Below are 23,025 nucleotides of genomic sequence, written 5' to 3' on the forward strand. Positions count from 1 at the left end.
CTCTGTTGAACTGATCCTACTCAAAAATAGTTCAAACTGATTTAAAGTTACTTACCAAAGATACCACATTTTATGGAATCTGTTGGTTTCACTTATTTTCAAAATTATATTGAATCATTTATATCTAATAAAGTCTGTTAAGAAATAAAATAATGGAACTTGCCAATACTTTCTATTGAATAAAAATATCCCTTTTTTAAGAGTAATTTTAGATAAATAAGAAAGGGTTAGAGTCAAAATAGGCATATAATAAAATACATCAACCATAAATAATAAAACTTATCAGTTTACATGAGTTAATTGACATAGTGCACAGAATTATGTAATATACAGATATTACCAACATTCAGTGGTGTTATCGAAAATATTATTGTCTAACTTTCATGCACAGACTTTTACTTACATAAATAGAAAAAGAAAATGAAAGCCATTTTGCACGTTTTGATACCTTACCTCAGAAATAAAAGCGCCAATACGTTTTACATGTTTTAGCATAGGCGTGTCAGTCACAAATGTACACTTGTCTTTAGACTTTTTATACTCTTCTTTATAATGGATCTAAAAGAATATTTTATATAAGGAGAGAAAGAAAAACAATTTTAATGCTCCTTTTTTGAACAGAAGAATTAACTTGAGAAAATCTGTTTTCTGAAGTAAATACTCCAATGTGGAAGGATGCTCAAAACAGGGCAAATCAAATAAACTGATATCCAGCCCAGAACAGCAAAGGTGATGAGGCAAAGGCGGGAAAAGGCTGCTCTTTACATAAGCCAGGGTCTAGTTATCATCAAGGATCATGTGCAATGGCTAATGAGAACCTACCGTATAGCTCAGGGAACTCTACTCAATGCTGTGGTGACCTAAATGGGAAGGAAATTCAAGAAAGAGGGGATATATGTATACGTACAACTGAGTCACTTTGCTGTACAGCAGAAACTAACAAAACACTGTAAAGCAGCTATACTCCAATAAAAATTAATAAAAAAATAAAGTTAAAAAAAAACAACCAGGGGCTTCCCCGGTGGCGCAGTGGTTGGGAGTCCGCCTGCCGACGCAGGGCACACGGGTTCGTGCCCCGGTCCGGGAAGATCCCACATGCCACGGAGCGGCTGGGCCCGTGAGCCATGGCCGCTGAGCCTGCGCGTCCAGAGCCTGTGCTCTGCAACGGGAGAGGCCACAGCAGTGAGAGGCCCGCGTACCGCAAAAAACAAACAAAAAAAACCAACCAACCAAACAAACAAACCAAAACAAGGATCATGTGTATTGGACCCACAGTAACTGTGGGTCCTGTTTGCCCAGCTTGTTCAGCATGATTATTAAACGTTCTCCATTTCACTCATACACTGTCCTAGTTTATTGTTACTTTTAAGCCACAGACCCTAACAGGTAAGCCTACGGTCAAACAGAAACATAGCTGCCTACCTCTAGGTTTAAAACAAGGCGTCACCAGGACAGATGTAACCAATTGAGAAGAGGCAGAAATTAAACAAATGGAGAATACTTCTAGCATCATTAGCTAGACATGCTGGCTTAGAGGAAGAGGCCTAAATTGTGGCCACAATGGGCTTCCTGTTACTAATTACTTATGCTCAAATCAAACTTACCCAATTTATGAGCACCCACAGGCCTCCCCAACCTCCTCCCCACCCCCAAGCATAGAACCCACCCAGAAAGCCTGCCACCTGGTGGAGATCACTGCAGAATGCCCCCTGTGGCAGGCAGAGGAGCTGGGCAACGCTCATTTCTTCTCTCCAACTCGCTAGTGAAAGGAGTCACTCCTTTCCCCCCGGGGAGAGGCCAGAATTAATCTGGGGGAAGATCCCACACGGACACATGAACCAAAAAGAGGGACCTAAGATAATCCCCCTGTCACACTAACAGCCATCCAATCTAAAAACCGAGCAGGCAAAACTTACGACTAGTTGAGAGGATGAAGGTAGGTTGCTAAAAGTTGTATCACCCTGTAATAAAGTCATGTTTATCTACCCAAGACTATAAATACTTAGGCCAAAAAAATGTCTTAGTTCAGATGATAAATTACATGGTCTCCCGGGACCTCCCTGGTGGTCCAGTGGTTAAGAACCTGCCTTCCAATGCAGGGGACGTGGGTTCGATCACTGGTAGGGAAACTAAGATCCCACATGCCTCGGGACAACTAAGCCCACAGGCTGCAACTACTGAGCCCGCAACGAAGAGTCCGTGCGCTGCAGTGAAGGCCCAGCGCAGCCAAAAAAATAAATAAATAAAAATAAATAAAATAAAAATTAAATTAAAAAATATAAAAATTAAAAAAAAAAATTACATGGTCTCCCTAATTACAGCCTAAAAGTGAAGTTTAATTGTATACACTACCTGGTTCTTAAAGATCATGACTAATACTGATGTTACACTTTAACATGACATAGAGATTTTACCATATTCAAACCTGATTTGAGGGGCATTATTTGACCTGAGGTATAACCAGACACGAACATACTAAGTAACATTCTTTTAAAATGCAGTATCTCATGGCTATGACTCAGATATTAGATGCTGACCACATTAAACATTTGCTTTATTCATGAAATCAACATTAGAACATATTTATCTTATCTGAGCGCTAAATTGCTTTTTTTTCTTCTCAGAGATTAGCCATAATTTTAGGTCTCTGCAAATCACCCTCCTCAGTCACTAGTAATTAAACCGTTAATGGCAGTATGATAAATAGTAGGCTATTTTGATCATAAGGAGAAAAAAAAAAAGGTATCTCCGTTATATAATTAAGTGTGAGAGAACATAAGCTATCATTAGGCTTAAGTCTGGCTCATTATTTTTATCTTTCGCCACCATCTCTTCCCTCTCCCATGCACATGCTTCACTGCAGCGCAGAGGTATGTGCTATGGCTACAGGCCCCCTGATAAGCTCTGACCTGAGCAGAATGTTCAGGACAGGCGCTCGGGATAAGGGTGAAGTATTTACTTCCTTTACTATGCAGGCAAATAGTTCAGTCTTAAGTGTGCTCTCCATTCCTTTCTCTGGTTTTTATTTAAAAGATACACACACACACACACGTACTATATGCTTATTGTCACTCGTATTTCTAATGAAATTTACAATATGAGTGACAACAAGCAAATGATCTTAAATTTTTATACAAAGAATACTACATATTAGTAGCCTTCCTATACCAGGAGAATAGGAAAAAATGGATGAAAGGGTACTGCATCGATGACTGATACTAAATCTTAGGTAAAATAAAAATCACTGAGTAGACAGTCAATTCCTAATACAACCATGGTCCCACCTATTGGATAGATTGCATATCCAATCCCTTTCTTTGCTAACAATAGAACTCAAATGTATTTATGAAAGTAGACATGCCCCTACCCCAGCCCCAGAGGACAAACTGCTCTGAACTAGGTATGGTTTTCTCATTCCCCTTGGCCAGTGACTGGCCGGGGAGGACAAGCGCCTAGCTCTGGCCATGAGACATTCTTGGAAGACTTCCCAGCATCATTACTGGTGTAGCTGGTATAAAGGGAGAGACTTGCTGACATGGCCCTTTGACCCCTGGCTCTTCCGCCTTTTGTCTTCCCCAACCACAGGGAAACAGCCGCAATGATGCCATCATAGGACAATAAGCCATCATACCAATGATGGCAGAGCAGAAGGAAAGGCACCTGAGAGACTGATAACATCCACTGCACCAAGACTGAAGCCCCTACCTCCAGGATTCATATGTGAAAAAAATAGACATCTGTTAAGCCTCTGTGCTAGGATCTTCCTGTTACATGCAGCCATCTGCACTCACAACCAACACACAATCCAAAGTTGATGACTTAATGATCAATAAGATGCCCTAAATATTTACCTTCTGCTTTAACCTCACCCATTAATCCCACCATGTCTCAACTACAGTTAGAGTTAAATTAGTTGAGTGAGCTTCCTCCTCCGAGCCTAGTTTCTTTTACTTACTATGAGATCAGCTAATGGTAGATGATCAGCAACAGTAGATGACAGATGTAGAAATGTTAGAGGACATTTCCTTTTAGAAGCATTCTTAACCAAAAGGAGCTAGGAAGGCTTTTCACAAATGGAGCCACGCTGGCTAAATGCAGTGAACCCCAGAAGACAGAACTGTGGCTCCTGCCCTGTGTGTTAACTGGGGCGCTCGGAGGCAAGGCTGCTCTCTCAGGTTTCCTAACACCGTCGGAGCTTTCTCTGGAGGGGTAATCACGGCATTCCATGTTTTCAGCACTGGAAGGGTTTACCCACAACAAACAATGTTCACTTGCCTGGAAAATGTTCTTTCTGCTGCCACGCAAACGAACACCCTAAAAAAGGTCTGAATCAAAACACTGAATCGGAGACTTCATGCAGATGGGGACTGATTTTCTCTGCAGAGACTCTTTATCCTAATTTACAAGAAACATATAAAGGGTCCCTTTTAACCCGCTGTTTTTTATGACCACCCTACAAAAGGCTCCCAGATCCGTGATTCTGACTGTTTAATGTAGTCAGTAGGTTTGATGTATTCAAAGAACTGATTAGATAGCTGAGTAACAGGACAAAATAACAGAGAAAGGATATCTGGGGAAATAAAAAGCATTATACGGTTAACAGAAAAATAAAAGAGGCTGCCTCGGAGGACCAGGGGTCTTTCAAGACTGGGAAGTGAGTTATGCAGAGGGAACCCCACAACATGGGCAGAGCATGTGCAAAGCGGAAACTAGGTGAGGCCCAAAAAAATTTGTTTTGAAAAATTCCTCATACTGATCCCCAAAATGAAGCCACCTGATCTGAAACACAGACATTTCTTTCTGTGGAGAATTCTAAACAGTGCAGCCCTCCCAGGACTTACCGCCAGGCCATTCTTATTTAACATTTTAATAAATTATCTGGCAGGGGCATGATACAGCGGAGTCTGCAGGTCTGCGGATGACCCCACGCTCTCATGGAGAGGGAAATGGTAAACTGAAAGAGATGAACTGCGGAAGCTCTCAAAGGGCCCTGCGAGAGGGCGGAAAACTACAGATTACATCACTAGCAAGGGACAAATCATTCAGACTATTAAAAGAGGATGGGCCCTACGTGATCAGCTGCAAGTCAAAAACTAGGACTGAAAATGGCTGAGGAGGATGCCCTTACTGAGGTTGATCTGACAGCTTCCTGCAGCCCTAAGTCCAAGAAACACTAAATATCATCACACAGGGCGCAGAAACATCATCCTTCCCCACTCATAATCACAGCCACCCACATCTGGACTTCTGTGCACAGTTCTGGTTATTATATCCCGATAAAGACACACGAAAGCTAAAAGAGGTCCAAAGAGGGATGATTAGAATGATAATGAAGGGGATGTAGAGAGACTGCTCCATGAAGAGAAACCCGTAAAACTACCCTCCTCGTTTGAAAAATGGAGCAGAGTAGCGGGTGGCTACCAGCCAGGCCAGATCTAAACCTGGATCTCGTCCCCACCCCTGAGTAGCCAGGTGGCCGTAGACAAGCTACTCAACGTTGGGTTTCACCACCTCTGAACTGAGGCTCATAGGACCTAGGGCACTAGCTTGCTGTGGCCTGAAATACAATATTGCACGTGGAGTGCCTGGCACACAGCAGCAGAGAAAGGACATCGTGGTGGCCAAGGCTTGGGAATCAGACAGACCTTGTTCCAAATTCCAGGTCAGTGGCTCACTAGCTGTGTGATTTGATCAAGAAAATGTGAGTCTGCTTCTTAAAGCTTCAAGATGTAGGACTCTACAAAGCAGGCCAACAAAACACCAAATTCACTCGGTGACAGGCTGGGAACAGATTGCCTTCAAACAAACAAACAGGCCCAGGTAAACACATGGATTCCCCCCCTGGGATATAAAGGATTATAAAACAAAACTAAAGTCCTCGAAGCTTTGTCTTTAAGATTGAGACCTGGGCAAAGACGGGTGGACTAAATTAAATGTGAGCACGAACAGATGGGCACTATCAGAGACGCAATAAAGTCTTGACTGGAACTCCAATCTAACTCAATTCGTCCTTTTTTATATTCGTTTTCAGCTCCGTATTGATGCAATTTCAAATATACATTTTAGACAACCATCTAGACATGCAGACAACACAACAGAGAAAAGAACTTCAAATCTAAGTTCATCGGCTCCGTATAAAAACATTGATGACACCAAGAGTGAATGAGCAAGTTATTACTTGATAATATTATTTAACCACACTTCTAAAAAACCAGAAATTTGATTTAGTCCAATACCTGAAGCCCTTCCAGAAAGGGTAAATTAAAATCTAATTTTCAAATGACTGTACAAACTCTTCATTTTTTTAGAAACAAAGTCATTGTTCAGACTGTTCGTTGGGAGATATAAAAATTCCAAAAATTAAACCAGTATCTTAATAAGTATGGAATTCTCTTTGGAAATAAAATGTAAACATGCACACAGATATAAACGAGACCACAGCAATATGATCTAAATATTTAAGTAGTACAGGCATTCTGCCTTGCAATATAAACCTATACTAAACAGAAATTACTCCCACGCATTTGATGTCACCTGCATGAGAGTGGAATAACGTGGCTTTCGCTTTGGCAAAACGGTAAAGGCCATCACCCCTCCCCACAAGACTGAAGTCACTGAGAGATGCTCTCATCCAAAACAACTCCAACAAAATCACCTACTAACTAAAGTTGCCACTTTAGTTTAATGGTTTATAGAATTTAGCTCAGCCACAAATACACTTCAAACAAAACATAACAACACCAGAAGAGGTACTATCTCCAGAGTTATGGAACTTAAGGTTTTAAATGGTCACATTACTATCACTAATATTTGTGTAACACATAATGATAAAGCTAAGGTAAACTGCATGAAAGCTACAGTGAGAGAGAACATGGCAAACTGGCTACGAGAGAGGACTTTGTGTTCAGGTCCTACTCCCCACTGCTTAACTGTGTGACCCAAGGAGGTTACTTAACCTCTCTGAGCCTTCTCTTCTTCACCTCTAAAATGGGAAAACGAGAGAATCTGTCTCACAAGTTGCAAGGCCTGGCACATAGTACTCAATAGATCTTAACTGTTGCTGCTATTATTATCGTTGCTGTCATCATCATTTCATTATTATTAGAGTTTACAAAGAACTTTTACATACATTAGCTTGTGACTATTATTAAGCAATGGCACAAAGAAATACTCAATTTAAAATTTGGTTACATTGCATGTCAAGTATACAGGAAGGGGTCTGATTCCCACCATCCTCTGGCTCTTTCTGACTAACCAGAAGGGAATACAGAATCATATATAAAATGTGATTGGACAGATACAAAATTAATTTACAGAGGCAGTAGTTAATAACAGCTAGCATCTCTTGAGTACTCACAACGTTCCAGACAATTTACTAAACACGTCAGATGTGTTACGATTTCTTAATCTTACTGTTAGAAATGCTGCCCTTGAGGAACTGAGCCCAGCCAGCCTGCCCAGAGTTACTGTGAAACTGACTCAGGCAGGCTGACTTTGGAGAACAGACCGGCACATGACCGTAAGGCCCAGGATTGACTTCCTCCACAAACAAATGTTTGTAAAATATTCTGATCACTTTGCTTAACAACAACAGAAACAAACAGTTCTCTGCTCCCCTCTCTAAATAAGACAGGCACCCGTTCACGCTTCACGAGCCATCTTTCCTGTGTACCAGCGACTTTCCTACAACTGTTCCAGTGAGGATCATCTAAGCTCTCATCCCGAGTGAAGAACACATTTCCCTGTGCTTCTGTAATTCTAGTTTACATATTTACTATAGATAGACAGGTAGACAGATAAATATAGAGATATATACATATGAATTAATTCCATAATTCTAGGATTCCCTTGAAATATAACATAAACCGATCCCAGTTAACGAAAAAAGTCACAACAAAAATGCTCCTTTCACTAATATCCATCATCATCATATAGTTCAAGGCTCTCAACACACAGTTCAGTAATCCGTGAATCCTAAATTGTTAATAAGTGTTACATGCAGGTATATGCATGATTCTGGTTTGGAAAACTACTGAATTCATCAGATTCCAAAAAAGTTCCCCAAAATGCTAAAAATCATTCATTTAGATAGAGATCCTCTCAAAACAAATTACATCATTATACAAATTGTAAAAAAGCTTTGGGTTCTCAATGGAGTATGTTCTGAAATTCGATGCTTTATGATTTCATGACAGAGTGACACTGAAATTCAAGAAGGGACAAGATTCTGGCTTAACAACACGGAGACCTGTCCCCACAGAAATTCTCTGTCTGGGAGACCTTGGGAAAATCACCTAAAATATCCATGATCTGGAAAATCACAATGTTTTAAATAAATGATTTCAAGGTTTTCCCCTCAGCTCTCTGATTCTATGACATAATAGTGCCACACGTGCAATGCAAAATCAGGCAAAAATTACTTAAGCCACTTACATCACTAATGAGTTCGGTGCATCTTCTGGCCAATTCCATGCTCAGGTCTTCAATAACAGGCTTAAAGAACACCTGTCCAGAAAAAAAAGAAGAAAAGAAAAGGGAACATTTTTCTAATCATCGACCTCGAGGAACAAATACCGTTCTTCAGCAATGCCTTCTCACCCACCTTGTCTTCTTCATTTTCTTCTTCCCCTGTTTTTTCTTCTTCAGTTTCATCTTTCACATCCTCAAATACAGGGACCCTCATTTCTACTCTTTCTATATGTGTGTGTGTGTGTGTGTGTGTGTGTATATATATATATATTTTTTTTTTTTTTTAATTCACTAGTGCAGCACCTTTTTCTATACTACGGCACCTTGAGGTCTTGGCGTTTCTGTGTTCTGGCAAAAATGACCGTGCCCAGGCCTCCTCCCTATTTAGCTCACACTTCATCCTCCTTATCACAGCGGGTGTGAGTGGATGGAGCAGCATCACTGAGGTCGGCCAGAGCGAGCCTCATAAGCGGAAATACTATTTTAACAGGCAAAATTCAATTTTGAGAACGTTTAAAGTCAACATTCTCTAAACTGGTTAAGAAATCCAAAAGAGACAACTTATTAATATTTCATGAATTCAATGAAATATTATTTCATTGAATAAGACTTTGAAAAAGTCTTATTGAAAAAGACTTAAAGATTCTGGGTGAACCACTCAGCTGTAACACTCAAGATAGCAGAGTGCAAAGCCTATTATCTCAAAGATTCCTCAACTCCATCTAAATAAAGCTTTCACTGGAATGTCAGACATATCCCAGATTTGGTATGGTGAATCTGGATCATTCAAACTCATTTTATTAACCTAAATTAAATTTTTTATGAGACATACATGTACTTCTCCAGTCTAAAAAAAAATACTTTATATTAACTGATTAAAGGCTAGTAATTTATTACGAAAAACCTTTTGAACCACTTCAAAGAATCTATTCTGAGTTAATTATGACTGTTAATCTTATATTGCTATTGTATTATTTTAATTGTAAACATCATTAAACATGAGAAGCTGCAGTTAACATAAGCTGATATATCATTTAAGAATTCTAGAAACATTGTTTCAAAAAATAATAATTACCCTTTTTCAATTCTGCCCACTGTGTCAATTTTTACAAATCCACTAGTTACTTGTATATTTCACAATGTGTAATACATGCTTGGAAATGTTTGGAAAAATAAACTATAACAATATTTATAATGTGGTATATGTTATATAATTTAAAATATATTTCTCAAAACTAATCCTTTAATGTCAATTGAGGTAATTCTAAGACTATACAGCTCAATTTATCAAATTTGGTTATTTAAATCCTAGGATAAATTAATATTTATAAAGCCATAGCATATCAATGTGGGACATAATAAAAAAATACCCTAAGGTGAATAATGAAACTAATGATATAAAATATAACTTTAATCAAAAAATACATCATTCTATAGTGAGAGGCCCACGCACCGCAATGAAGGGTGGCCCCCGCTTGCCGCAACTAGAGAAAGCCCTCGCACAGAAACGAAGACCCAACACAGCCAAAAAGTAATTAATTAATTAATTAAAAAGCAAGTTTTTTTTTTAAAAAAATCATTCTAGGTAGACAAGTAATACTGTTTTCTCTTAATATCATATTTAGTTTTAAATTTTTAAAATTACCTTGGCCTTGCCTAAAAATTCCAAAAAGAAAAAAATTCTATACAGTCATCATGTATAGATTATTTCTCAAATTGTGTTCTATGAAGCTAAAGTTCCACAGAATACTTGGAGGGGAAAAGGGGGTTTCTTCAACGAATATGTTTGGGGAAACCCATATACTAATCTCTCCCCCTGCCACTTAGAGATCCACATGGCACAATGGCACATTAGAAGCTCTACGAAGACCCACAACCAAGAAAACTATTAAGTTTGCTTAACCCAGCATTTCCCAAATATGAAACCTATTCATCTCATCTAATCTAACCTATCTACCTACCTACTTACCTACCTACCTATTTTTTTATTGACATCTGATACTCTAGAAAACTAACATTCTTCTGTGAAATATTACTTGGGCAAACATTGTTTTATTCTGAAACAACGTTGTATTCTATAAGAGTAGTTGACTGTTTCATGAAATGACTTTTTTTTTTTTTTTTTGCGGTACGCGGGCCTCTCACTGTTGCGGCCTCTCCTCTCCCGTTGTGGAGCACAGGCTCCGGACGCGCAGGCTCAGCGGCCATGGCCCACGGGCCCAGCCGCTCCGCGGCATGTGGGATCCTCCCGGACCGGGGCATGAACCCGCGTCCCCTGCATCGGCAGGCGGACTCTCAACCACTGCACCACCAGGGAAGCCCAAAATGACTTTTAATACAGGCTAACTTAATGGCATCACATATCCTGCTTACCGGCAAAATGCCAAGAAGAAATGCCCCAAGGGTGCTGAAATTGGAAACCTTAACTTTAAAATCATAGTCCTGTCATGCCTATGTAGAGAATTCTACAAGGAAATTCTCTGTACATGATATTCGTTCCATAAAGGAGCAGAATGTGTAGACTCTGCTTGTTTCCCTCAAGTTCTCTGCCAAAAGACTCTTCTAATATTCCATAGAAGCTCTATTACATTATCTTTATTGGGAAATGGGGAAAAGAGCACTTTCTATAAGCTTTTCTCGCAAACTTCTAAAAGCGCAGGGAGAAAATCTTGGCAGAGCTGCCTAAGATGCACTGCCTGGCTAGTGTCTGAGGTGACAATACCTGCGATGCCCATGGTGACATCTATTCCCCACAGTGAATTACCTGCGTCAGACTTCAGTGGCTGCTACTTTTCTCATTTCCCACCATACAATAAATTCTTATTGTCTCTCCACTGTGCTGGAAGAAAGTGATCTGTTGAGATTATGCACACAAGTTTTGAAAGCAAAAACAAACACCATATACAATGTGAACACGCATTTTCCATTTGAGATTTTAGAATCAGAATTTTAAAGCTACAGGGGTCCTTAAGGAATCAATCCTACTAAAGCCCTCTCTTTCACAGAGGACAAAATTGAGGTCAAGAGAAATTAATGATTTGTCTTATTCACAAAGTTACTCAAGGGAGCACTAGGACCAGAATTTAACTAGAGCCCTACGTTCATTCATGCGAAGAAACGTGGGTAGTTATGCCAGGCACTGTGCTGGGTATTAGAGATGCAATGGTGAGTAAAATATACTTTGTGCTAAAATGAGATAGGAATTGTTTTAAAAAACCATCACTCAAGATTTGCTGGAGGAACTCCTTAATGGAGTGTTTGGCAAGCTAGATACATTATTACTTTTGATTGAATACATCTTTTTTCTTTTCACCTGTAGGTATAATATAAAATTCACGTAAAGTTTTCTCTAAAATATTTTAAGCCCTGAACTTAATTACAGCAACGCTCTCTTGTCAATAGCTCCAAAATGTAACTTGGGGAATATGAAGAAAGTGTTCATGGATAGCTATCATGTTTCAAAATTCCCCCATTATCCTCTTTTTTTTTAAACCATGTTAAATGTTGTACTTTAATACATATTTGCATCTTGGGGCACCCCAAAAGGGAATATCTGTGTAGTTGCTAATCCCTTTCACTTACTGAGCATTTCATTTATGTTGTCTATTTTTTACTTTCGCACTCTACCCATGCCCTGGTTGAGAATGAGACCAAGGTGGGAATCACATTATCTACAGCTAGACTCCCTACTTCCAGGTCTGGCTCACCCACATTCTCTAGGGGAAATTATTTAATCCCTCTATGCCTCTAATTCTCCATCGTTAAGCAGAAAAACTGAATTGCCAGAAGTTAATACAAGGAAAGCACCTAAAAAATAGGAAAGCCCCTTACAAACAAAAGAGTTTTCAACTATCAAATAAAGGTACACAGTTCCAGGGAAAGTACTTGGTATGAAAGGATCTCCTCATTTGAAAGGGTAAATTCTATACCATCAATATGTTTTTAAAGGCCAGTAGGGGGACTTCCCTGCCTGCCCAGTGATTAAGACTTCGCCTTCCAATGCAGGGGGTGGGGGTTTGATCCCTGGTGGGGGAGCTAAGATCCCACATGCCTCGGGGCCAAAAAACCAAAACATAAAACGAAGCAATATTGTAACAAATTCAATAAAGGCTTTAAAAATGGTCCACATCAGGGCTTCCCTGGTGGCGCAGTGGTTGAGAGTCCGCCTGCTGATGCAGGGGACTACAGGTTCATGCCCCGGTCCGGGAAGATCCCACATGCCGTGGAGCGGCTGGGCCCCCGAGCCATGGCCGCTGAGCCTGCGCGTCTGGAGCCTGTGCTCCGCAACGGGAGAGGCCACAACAGTGAGAGGCCCGAGTACCGCAAAAAAAAAAAAAAAAAAAAAAAAAAAATATATATATATATATATATATATATATATATATATATATATAAAGCCCAGGAGGGCCTCATGCAGCATAAAAGCCCAAAGATAAGAGCTAACTTGTGTATTTGTAATAGAGAAGTCTTCCACCTTTTTATAGTTTGATGTTTATGTGTAACCAAATATATTTCTGTAACAACTGCCAGGTCCTGGGGGGCGGGGGGGGGGGAGTCATTCAGGTCTCTGGGGACACAGCCCCTGGCCAAAGAAACAAGTCTATATCACCATCACAAGCCATGCAGTGCTCGACTGTCTTCACGTTCTTAAGGTCACATACAACAAGAATCTCTTGGATTTTGAGAAATGTTTCATACTTATTTCACTTCTTTCTCCTTTCTTTTCTCTACAGTGATAGAAAATGTGTTCTTCCCCAACATGGTGATGAAGTGACTTGCAAATGAAAATCCATATTAAACAACTGAAATAGACTGAGATACAGCTCTGTGTGAAGGAACATTTACAGAGATAAACTGAATATTTCCACTTTGAAAATTAATTCAACATTTCCTATTAAAAAATATTCCCCCTAGGGCTTCCCTGGTGGTGCAGTGGTTAAGAATCTGCCTGCCAATGCAGGGGACACGAGTTCGAGCCCTGGTCTGGGAAGATCCCACATGCCGCGGAGCAACTGAGCCCGTGAGCCACAACTACTGAGCCTGCGCGTCTGGAGCCTGTGCCCCACAACGGGAGAGGCCGTGACAGTGAGAGACCCGCGCACCTCGATGAAGAGTGGCCCCCGCTGGCCTCAACTGGAGAAAGTCCTTGCACAGAAACGGAAGACCCAACACAGCCAAAAATGAATAAATACATTTATAAAAATATATATATATATATATTCCCCCTAAATGGTAGATGAGAGAAATTAGTTCATCTGACTTGTCCGCCTGCCTTGGCAGTCTTTTCATGTACTCATTTTCAGTTGCCTGGGTTTCTTTTATGACTATCCCCAAAAGGTTCCTGCTTCTCAGTTAAATCCCTGGTTATTTTACTTTTGCCTCATGTATTTCTTCATCGTTTGGCATCTATCCAAAAGAGAACTTTACTAATAGATGAGGGAGAGAAAATTTTTTTTAAAACAAGACATGTAAGCTCTCTAGGGCATTTTGTCTTCTTTATAAAAGAGAAGAGTTCTGCTTATTATTAGCCCAATCTATTTTTACAATTAACATTCATTTAGCCTATCTTCTCCTTCCTAATGGCTATTCCATTACTGTTTGTTAATTAGAAATCAAAAGAATACAAAACAACCTGAATAACTGTCAACCATAATCAATTTTGCCATTAAAATAAGATTTATTAGTGTTTTTCTATATTCATACTCCTATTTTCACAAATACAGATCCTACTGACAAATGAAAGCCACACATCTAGACTGGTGTTGGAGAAGAACAAGAAACCAAAAATTGGCTCAACAATTTTCAGGTTGGGATGCCAAAATGTAAAATACCTATTCTTCTAAGCATATTGACAGGAAAAAATAAGCCCTCTTATTCAGAGTCTACATTAACATAACCACCAAGTGAACTGAAAGACTTTGATTTAATTTGCTGCTTACTTGAGATATTTGTTCCAATTTAATAACCACAAAACTAAAACCATAAACACTTCCGCAATCCTTCCCACTGAGAGAAGCCCAAGGTTTGAATGGCCTCTGAATGGCTTGCAATCAGAACCAAAGGGTCAAGCATGAAAAAACAGCTTGGCTATCCCAAAAAGTATCCCTTTCCTGAAGTTCTGTGTGAGATGTGTCAGGAAAAATTGTGAAAGACTTTGAAACTGACACACACAGAAAATTACACCATGTCTTAACTAGTGTTACCTTCTGGCTAACTTGGCCTTTCACTGTCTTTGAACTACTTTACCACACCTTAAACTGTTGAAAACTGGTAACAATGCTAATGATGCTTTAGCCATACAAATGCAAATTAATTGTGTCCTGGGGGAAAAGCAATTGATTATTGGCTTGTTGATAGACCCTTTTGTATCTATCTGTAAATTCAATTCCAAATTCCTTATTACTCATTTACGTTTGGTCCTTCAAATTCACCTTTGAACCAACTGTAACATCTTATTGGTGGCCTCTTTAATTCATGAGTTAAAATCTTTGAAATGTGCTCCTTTTATGCTTTACTAGTATCATGATTTCACCTTTTCTTAAGAAAATCCTTTAACAGATGCAAATGATTTCATTTCTTCTCTTTAACATTCAGCAAAAGCAGAAATTGAGAAGGTATTACTGGATAAAGCCCTAGTCTCTAAATTGTGAGATATAGCTGTAAAAATTTTTGGTATTTATGAAAATTAGCTTTTTGTTTTGTTTTGTTTTGTTTTTTTTAAAGGTCTGATCTCATTTGACTATTGGCAAATGCCACGTGTGCTTGTATATATGTACATTCACACGCAAAACACACACACAACACACACATGCACTCAGGCAGAGTTAATTCATCACAGCTGCCAGTTCCCTCTTGAAAAGCGTACAAGGCTTCAATAAATGCAAAGACTTAATTACTTCTCACATCTGGAAAAACTTGAATATGAGAGTGGATTTATTGAAGAAGCTCTTTGCTTGGCTGTCAACACCATATCAACAGCCAGAGAGAGCAGGCTTGATCAGTGTTGGCAATTCTTTAACCCTTCCGAGATAGATGTCCCACCAATTAATTCATAACATGTCCTGCTTACATGATTTATGAATTTTATGAAAACGCAGTAGATAATTTCCTAGTCATTTATGGAGAAAAGCTGTTTCTCTCATGTTTCCAGACGGGAAGAATCATATATTAAAATGTGGAAATAATGAGGAAGTTCTTATAGTCAAGGAAAAAGGGAAAGGCTTTGGAGTTGAAGAGCATATTGGAAACAGCCATTAGAACAATAACTTATGTAAACATATGTAAAACTCAACAAATTCAGCCCTTTTTGGAGAAAGTTTAACAATGTCTCTAAAATGCAAGTAGGGAGTTACATGAGCTCATAACAAGAAGATTTAGCAGAAACCAAGGAATGGGCAGATCTCCCTCTAGAGAGAATATTTAAGCTGGAATTAGGCAAAGAAACAGGGTGTAGGGAAGACATCCAAAGAACATTTGCAAAGACCCAGAGACAAGATTTGGAGGAACCAAGAGTTCAGTGTCACTGGAGCATACAGTGGGGAGAGATGAGGGCGGCAGGGAGAGCTCCCTGAAGTAAATGTATGGAAATCACTTTTCCTAACACAATAAGCCTAAGCGGGTTTGAGCCATGAACCTTTACGAATAACACAGTTCCTGGTCAATTAACTGCAAAAACATCTCCTTTACACCTACTCTGTTCCCTTCATTTGCCTTGAATTTAATTTTTACCCCTTCATTTTATCATTAGCCAATTGAAATACCCCTCTTACCTGGACTTTATGAAAACTCACAGTGAAGAAATTATTCCCAATTTTATCAGTCTAATGAAGAAAAATATTCAAGGGAAATATATTTATATTATATATCCTCCCAAATAAATGGAAATTATGTTAAATGTGTTTATGATATAAACTTCACACTTCTACGATGTTACAGTTACAGTTTACTTATTAAAACGCCACCTATTGGGCTTCCCTGGTGGTGCAGTGGTTGAGAGTCCGCCTGCCGATGCAGGGGACACGGGTTCGTGCCCCAGGCCGGGAAGATCCCACATGCCGCGGAGCAGCTGGGCCCGTGAGCCATGGCCGCTGAGCCCGCGCGTCCGGAGCCTGTGCTCCGCAACGGGAGAGGCCACAACAGTGAGAGGCCCGCATACCGCAAAACAAAAACAAAAACAACGCACCTATTTTTTTATACTTTTTACTAAATAAGCATTATCGATATTTCTACTTGAACCTTAAGCATCCAATTACTAAATTCGCTAAGTATTTCTATCTTGAAGTCATGATTTCAATATCAGTTAAGCCAAGGAAAACAACACAACTGACCTTCGCAAGTTTGGAACTTTTGAAGCACTAATTCCTGAGTTTTGTTCCAACTGTTTCCATGGAGTTTCTTCATGTGTAACTCAAAATATAAGATACTATCAAAATAAGACCATTATTAAAGTAAATGTATCGTTAAAACAGCTATAAATTTAGTGATGTTTTAAAATAACTGGTACCCTTTGAATAGTGAGAACTAGTTTAACATATATTGGTGGTAATTTCTCTCTGAGGACTTTATCTTCTTCATGATTTAATGTGTGTGTGTCTAACTTCATTCATTTCACAAATATTTCTTGTGTGCATTCTATGGGCTAGGCACTATTTTAATTTTAATCTCTTCAGATAATCAATGAACAACACCAACAAAAATCTCTACCCTCTCCTATTTCAATCACATATTCATTCATTAAATATTTATTGAGAATCTACTTTATATCATGTATTGTACTAGGCTTTGCATCTCCGGTATATTTCAGATACTAAATATACATGTGATAGTCAATGTTCACTAGTATAGTCAGTTAAAAATACATATTTTTTATACTATGATAAATTTGTTGGACTTACAAAACCTGCATTCTCTAACAACACTGTAAATCAGCTATACTTCAATTTTTTTAATTAAATATAAATAAAAAACCAAAGCTGCATTTTCAAAAATGTAGCAGCATGTTTTTAAAAGTTTTTATCAATGTTCAAATAATTTTGTAGATATCAATTTTCTGTTCTTTTGTACACTAGTTATATCTACAGTGGTTTTCTCCATCCATCTTTTTTTTCTTAAGTTGTATGTGCAAAATTTTTCTTCATAACCCCAATATGCTTGGCCTATTTTTGATTTGCTCATAAAGTGACATCTCCCAGGCAAAGTCTATCTATGTTGTTTTAACTATTTCCAAAATCATTCTCTGGAGCAGCTCTGTCCAATAGAATTGTAATGTGAGCCACATATGTAATTTTAAATATTTTAGTTGCCACATTAAAAAAAGAAACAGATTAAATTGATTTTAATGATATGTTTTATATAACTCAATATATCCAGAATATTATCTTTCAACATATGTGATATTTTATCTTTTTTTTATACGAGGCCTTTGAAATCCCGTGTGTTTTAATTTTACACTTACAGCACATCTCAATTCAGATGAGCCATATTGGATTGCGGCTCCACAGTGGACAGTGCAGCGCTATGGTAATGCTGTGAGACTGGAAATCATTAGCTATTTTTTCATTTTTGATCACATATAATTTAAATATGAAAAAATACATTTAAAATTCAATTTCTTGAGAGGAGAATTTCAGAATCCTAATAATCAAGCAATAAAAACTGAAATCTATTTTAGTTTCCAAAACTATCTAAATCAGAGTCCTTTGTATGGGAATGTATTTTATTAAAGGGTTTAAATTGTTATTATAAATAATGAATTAACTCTTTAAATTATGTTTTAATTAACTTCACCAAAGGTGTATTTTCAAAATGCTATCTTGTTTCATTAATGAGAATGACATATTTAAAGTCCCAGCAGTTTTCAGGATAAATATTCACTCATTAATTATCTATCTAACAAATAGATAATTATATGAGTGAATAATAAATATTCACTCTTTTTCTCTCTAAATAACAAAAGCCCAAATAGTGAAATATCCTCCATCAATACTCCCATTTTTCTGAAACTCACATTTTTGACTCACATTGTGCAATTTAAAACACACCAGCAATTTCTTCATCGATATGGCCAGGTTAAGTCCTTTTTAAACCATGTTGAAAGGCAATGTCACAATGAAGTATGAGATTTTAATAAAGAAACTGATGGACCACTTAAAGAACCTAAGTGTTTTACTGAAATGAGACTTTTCTATTAAAAACTTGAAATCTTCAAATACTCAACAGAAAAGATCTTGAGGAATTAAGGGAAATGCAGCACGTCTTATTTCTGTTCCACAGAAGACCCAGCTTCTTTCCTTGATGGAGCCAGCAAAATGGCTATTTTTAAACTGCCTGGATCTTTAATAATATCCAATTGCCATGAAGTGTTTGAATCAAAAATACTGTTACATAAAATGATATCCAAAGCCTTCAATTTCATTTGTGTTATCCCTCATACAAACTCTGCTGAAAATTTTGGAGAAAGATAACTCCATATAAAAATGGAGGGCAGGGCTTCCCTGGTGGCGCAGTGGTTGAGAGTCTGCCTGCCGATGCAGGGGACACGGGTTCGTGCCCCGGTCTGGGAAGATCCCACATGCCGCGGAGCGGCTGGGCCCGTGAGCCATGGCCGCTGAGCCTGCGCCTCCGGAGCCTGTTTTCCGCAATGGGAGAGGCCACAACAGTGAGAGGCCCGCGTACCGCAAACACACACACACACAAAAAAAAATGGAGGGCGTCAGTCAAGAACTCTTAGAAGCCCCCTCTTCTGGCCCCTACCAGGTACTCTGAGAGGGCATGAAAGGGTAATTGCCACATGCCAAGCACTTGCCTTGGGCTTTACATATAAAATCCTACTTAAACCTCCCAACACCCATTTCACAGATGAGACACTGAGACGCAGAGTGAACTCGCCCAAGTTCTCACAGTAGGAGATTCAAACCCAGGTCCGTGTTACTTCAGTGCGTGTAAAACCCACTAGACCATAGAGCAATAACAGAACGCTGACTCACTGACTGACTTCTGGTAGCAATATTATTATTTTCTATTATCTTTTTTGATTTCCAACTTCAAAGGAATTGTCGTTACTGATGGTTCTTGAAAGGAAGAGTACTTGTGGTATAGACACAATTTGGTTCCTGGGATGGGTAAAAGCAAGACTCCCCCAGAGTTAGAATCAAAGGCAAAAGCAGGTGACAGTGAAAGCATGATGAGCATCCCTGACCTGACACAACCTAATCTGAGAAGCTTTCCTGCTGTTCATTCATTGATGGTACATTTATAAGCAGTAGTGAGCCAGCAAATATTTAACAACCATCTTTCCCAGGGAAAGAAAGGAAGGAAGGGTGGGAGGGAGAGAGGGAGGGTGGAACACAATTGGCTGGGATGAGCTGTTAGGAGCCGGCACCTCGCATGAAGCAGTGTAACAACAACAAAAGCCTATATCTCCTAGTAAATGGACCAAGTGTCACCAGGCAACCTAAGAAACTAATCTCCCAAAATTTTAAATACTCATTTCAAGATATACCATTATGCCATAGTGCTATTCTGTTCCTTACCTGCATGTTGAAATCGTTCTAAATAATAAGATTTCAAATTTATTTAAGCAGTGCTTTTTCTCTTCTGATCATCATATACTGAGGTCATAAAGTCTGTGTTTGTGGTCCTCTTAATGATAATTCAGATGCATATAAGACATTGCACACGCAAATGAAGGAAGTGGAATGGAAAATAATTTAAGAGGCAGATTTCATTGTAACCAAATAGAGCCTGCTCTTTCTACATAGCTGCCTTGACACCCAAAAAGATCTGGTGTGTTTTCTTTTGTTGTTTTTTTTGTGTGTGTGTGGTACGCCGATCTCTCACTGCTGTGCCCTCTCCCGTTGCGGAGCACAGGCTCCGGACCCTCAGGCTCAGTGGCCATGGCTCACAGGCCCAGCCGCCCCGCGGCATGTGGGATCTTCCCGGACCGGGGCACGAACCCGTGTTCCCTGCATCGGCAGGCGGACTCTCAACCACTGCGCCACCAGGGAAGCCCTGGTGTGTTTTCTTTTAATGGGATTCAATATGAAACAGTTCAGAATATTGTTAAGCATTCTTTGAAAACAGTGTGATAGCAATGACTTTTATGGTAAGGTTTCTCTGATTGACACAAAACTGATGAAGATAACTTACCAAAAAACCTGAAGAATTCTCTAGATTTAGACTAGAATACTAGGAAAAATTCACCGCCAAATTTAAAAGCAATTATAATTGTATAAAAGAAATACTGGCCTCATATGCGTTCCTGAGATGAAAATGAGAATTTCATTTAACAAAATGGATAATTTTTTAACTGAATGTTCTCTAGCCATTTCTTGTAAATCTACATTTTTAAAGCATCAAGTAGCTACTTTTAAGGTTTTCTATAAACTGTCCAAAAAAGTGAAGTTTCCCACTCTGGGGGTCTTTTTTCCCCCACTCTGAGGGTCTTTTTTATGTCAAAATTTTACTTAGGTATAAAGTTTGCTGATTTTTTCAAGATTTTTAATTAAGCTTTGATACTACACCACTATCATCATAGTCCTATGAAATATTTTTTTCTTACAGAAATATCACTGTGTGTGCATTTGATCAAGGCTGTACTTGGTTTCTTATTTTAGGATTTAAAATCATTAGATATGTTATTTCCTTTGACAGTTCTTTGTAGTATTTACATTACTCTCTCGTACAAACAGCCATGAGTAAGGAAATCTCAGATTTTCATTTAATCAGATTAAATAGCTAAATTGTATAATCCTATTTTAAAATATTCATCTGTATGGGTTTTTAAAAACTTATCATAATAGCTTTAGATTTTCTAAATAAACCTTACAAGATTCCTTTTAGAGACCACCTGTGGCCAACTCAAAATACAAACATTTCTATAAGGGGTAAATTATCTTTATTATAAAATCTAATCTTCTGGGATTGAGTTACAGAAGACTTTCTTGTAAAGAAGACTGTGCTTTAACTAGTTCTTTATTGTTCTTTTTATTATATCTTAAGTTCAGTATTTTATTAATTTTTTTTTTTTACTTTGCCAAACACAGCACTATCTTTGTTTAAATATTCAAAGGTTCGAATGTTTATAAGGACTAAATAGTTTTCAAAATATCATCAAGAATGTATCTTTTAAAGTATATTACAGGCTTTTATAATGTTTATATCTCAGAAACAGGACTAGTCATTGTATTTGGGCCATGATTTGACGAAGATCATAACTGACTCATGAAATATGTTATAATGGAGCTTCTGCTCAAGTTCTTTATGTTATACTAAAAAAACAGAACACATGCATGAGATCATATTCCACACCGAACTGATAGCAGAACTTTACTTCTTAGCCTGGCAAAAACACTATGACTGACCAGGCAAGAGTGACTATGGACGGAAGAGATACGAAGCCCACTAGCTCCTCACTGAATGAACTGTAGTCACAGAACCATCACTTGGAAAGGGTGAGCTCTGGAAGCACCACTCTGGTGTGCAGAGAGGAGAAAGTGCCTCAGGAGGAGGAGTCCCAAGATCTGGGTTCAAAACCCCACTCTGCTACTGACCTGCTGTGTGGTGGCTGGTGGGTCACCTGAGGTCTTTGGTCCTTTATTTTCTCGAATGTAAAAAATTAGGCCAGCCTTTCCAGTTCTTAGATTGTATGATTACCTGATTACCAAATTTATCTTATCTACTAATCACCATGGTACAAAGCATTCAAAGATGAAAACATTATCATCAACAAATTCTTTGATCAAATCACTTTTTTTTTTTTTTGGTCAAAGAGTAATAGAAGTCAACTATGTTCAATAGTAGACACTGGGGTAAGTCCTTTACATATCTTATCTCCTGGCATCCTCATCAACTCTCTAGAAAGTAAATACTATCTGGACCCCCAAACTGAAGATCAAAAGGGTACAGCACTTGCTTAAAACTAACAGCAACAGGACTAGAACCAAGATCTTCTATATATTTTATGTATTGCCTCACCATTTATAACCACTCTGTGCATTCAACACTGTGATGTCATACAGCTGGAATCTACTTTTAAAAACACCCTTTGTATTTTGACTACAGGTCAGAACCTAACCAGGTATGACTGAGTGGTCGATAAAGTACAGGATGTTTATAAAGCCCATTTCCATACACATCAAAATGTTTTTAACTACTAAAAAGACTTAGCCTTTAAACAACTACAAGAACATTTTCATAGTCTAGTCTAAAAACAGAGTATTTAATTCAAGGTACTTACATATAAGAAAATATAAGTGGATTCCATATGCACATAAAACAGTGATGTAGTCCCAAGGCATGGGAAATCATCAGTGACGTAGCTACGCTGAGTATATACATGGCCCTGTGTTCCAAAATCGATATAACCATAATCAGTGGGAAATTAAATTCTGATTGAGCCAAGAGTACGGCTTTGAAAAGCTTTTAAGCATTTATCTCTCCAATGATCTCTTGAGGAGTTCAAGCTTGCTTTTCAAGCAATGACACTGTCCAAAGCTCTAAAAAGCAGATATTTATCATAGCACTCAGTCTGTTGCAAGAATTTCTTGGCAGTTTGAC

At 38.5% G+C, this 23,025-nt stretch overlaps 1 protein-coding gene across 6 annotated transcripts in view; it reads right to left on the reverse strand.

Annotated features, from left to right (window-relative positions):
- Positions 1–23,025, reverse strand: part of NEBL (nebulette) — a 339,555-nt gene that overhangs the window by 100,285 nt on the left and 216,245 nt on the right. For 2 of the 6 annotated variants that reach the window (XM_067702916.1, XM_067702904.1), the window contains 2 exons: positions 8,434–8,505; positions 454–558 (listed from right to left, as the gene is read on the reverse strand). The exons of 2 other annotated variants lie outside the window; for them this stretch is intronic. In XM_067702916.1, coding sequence (XP_067559017.1) covers positions 454–558; positions 8,434–8,505 — 177 coding nt within the window. Of the gene's footprint in view, positions 1–453; positions 559–8,433; positions 8,506–11,233; positions 11,309–23,025 lie in introns of all 6 variants that reach the window. 2 more of the 6 variants (XM_067702901.1, XM_067702902.1) reach the window with 2 other exon arrangements.

Source organism: Pseudorca crassidens, chromosome 1 (genome assembly GCF_039906515.1).
Source record: "Pseudorca crassidens isolate mPseCra1 chromosome 1, mPseCra1.hap1, whole genome shotgun sequence".
NCBI lineage: Eukaryota > Metazoa > Chordata > Mammalia > Artiodactyla > Delphinidae > Pseudorca > Pseudorca crassidens.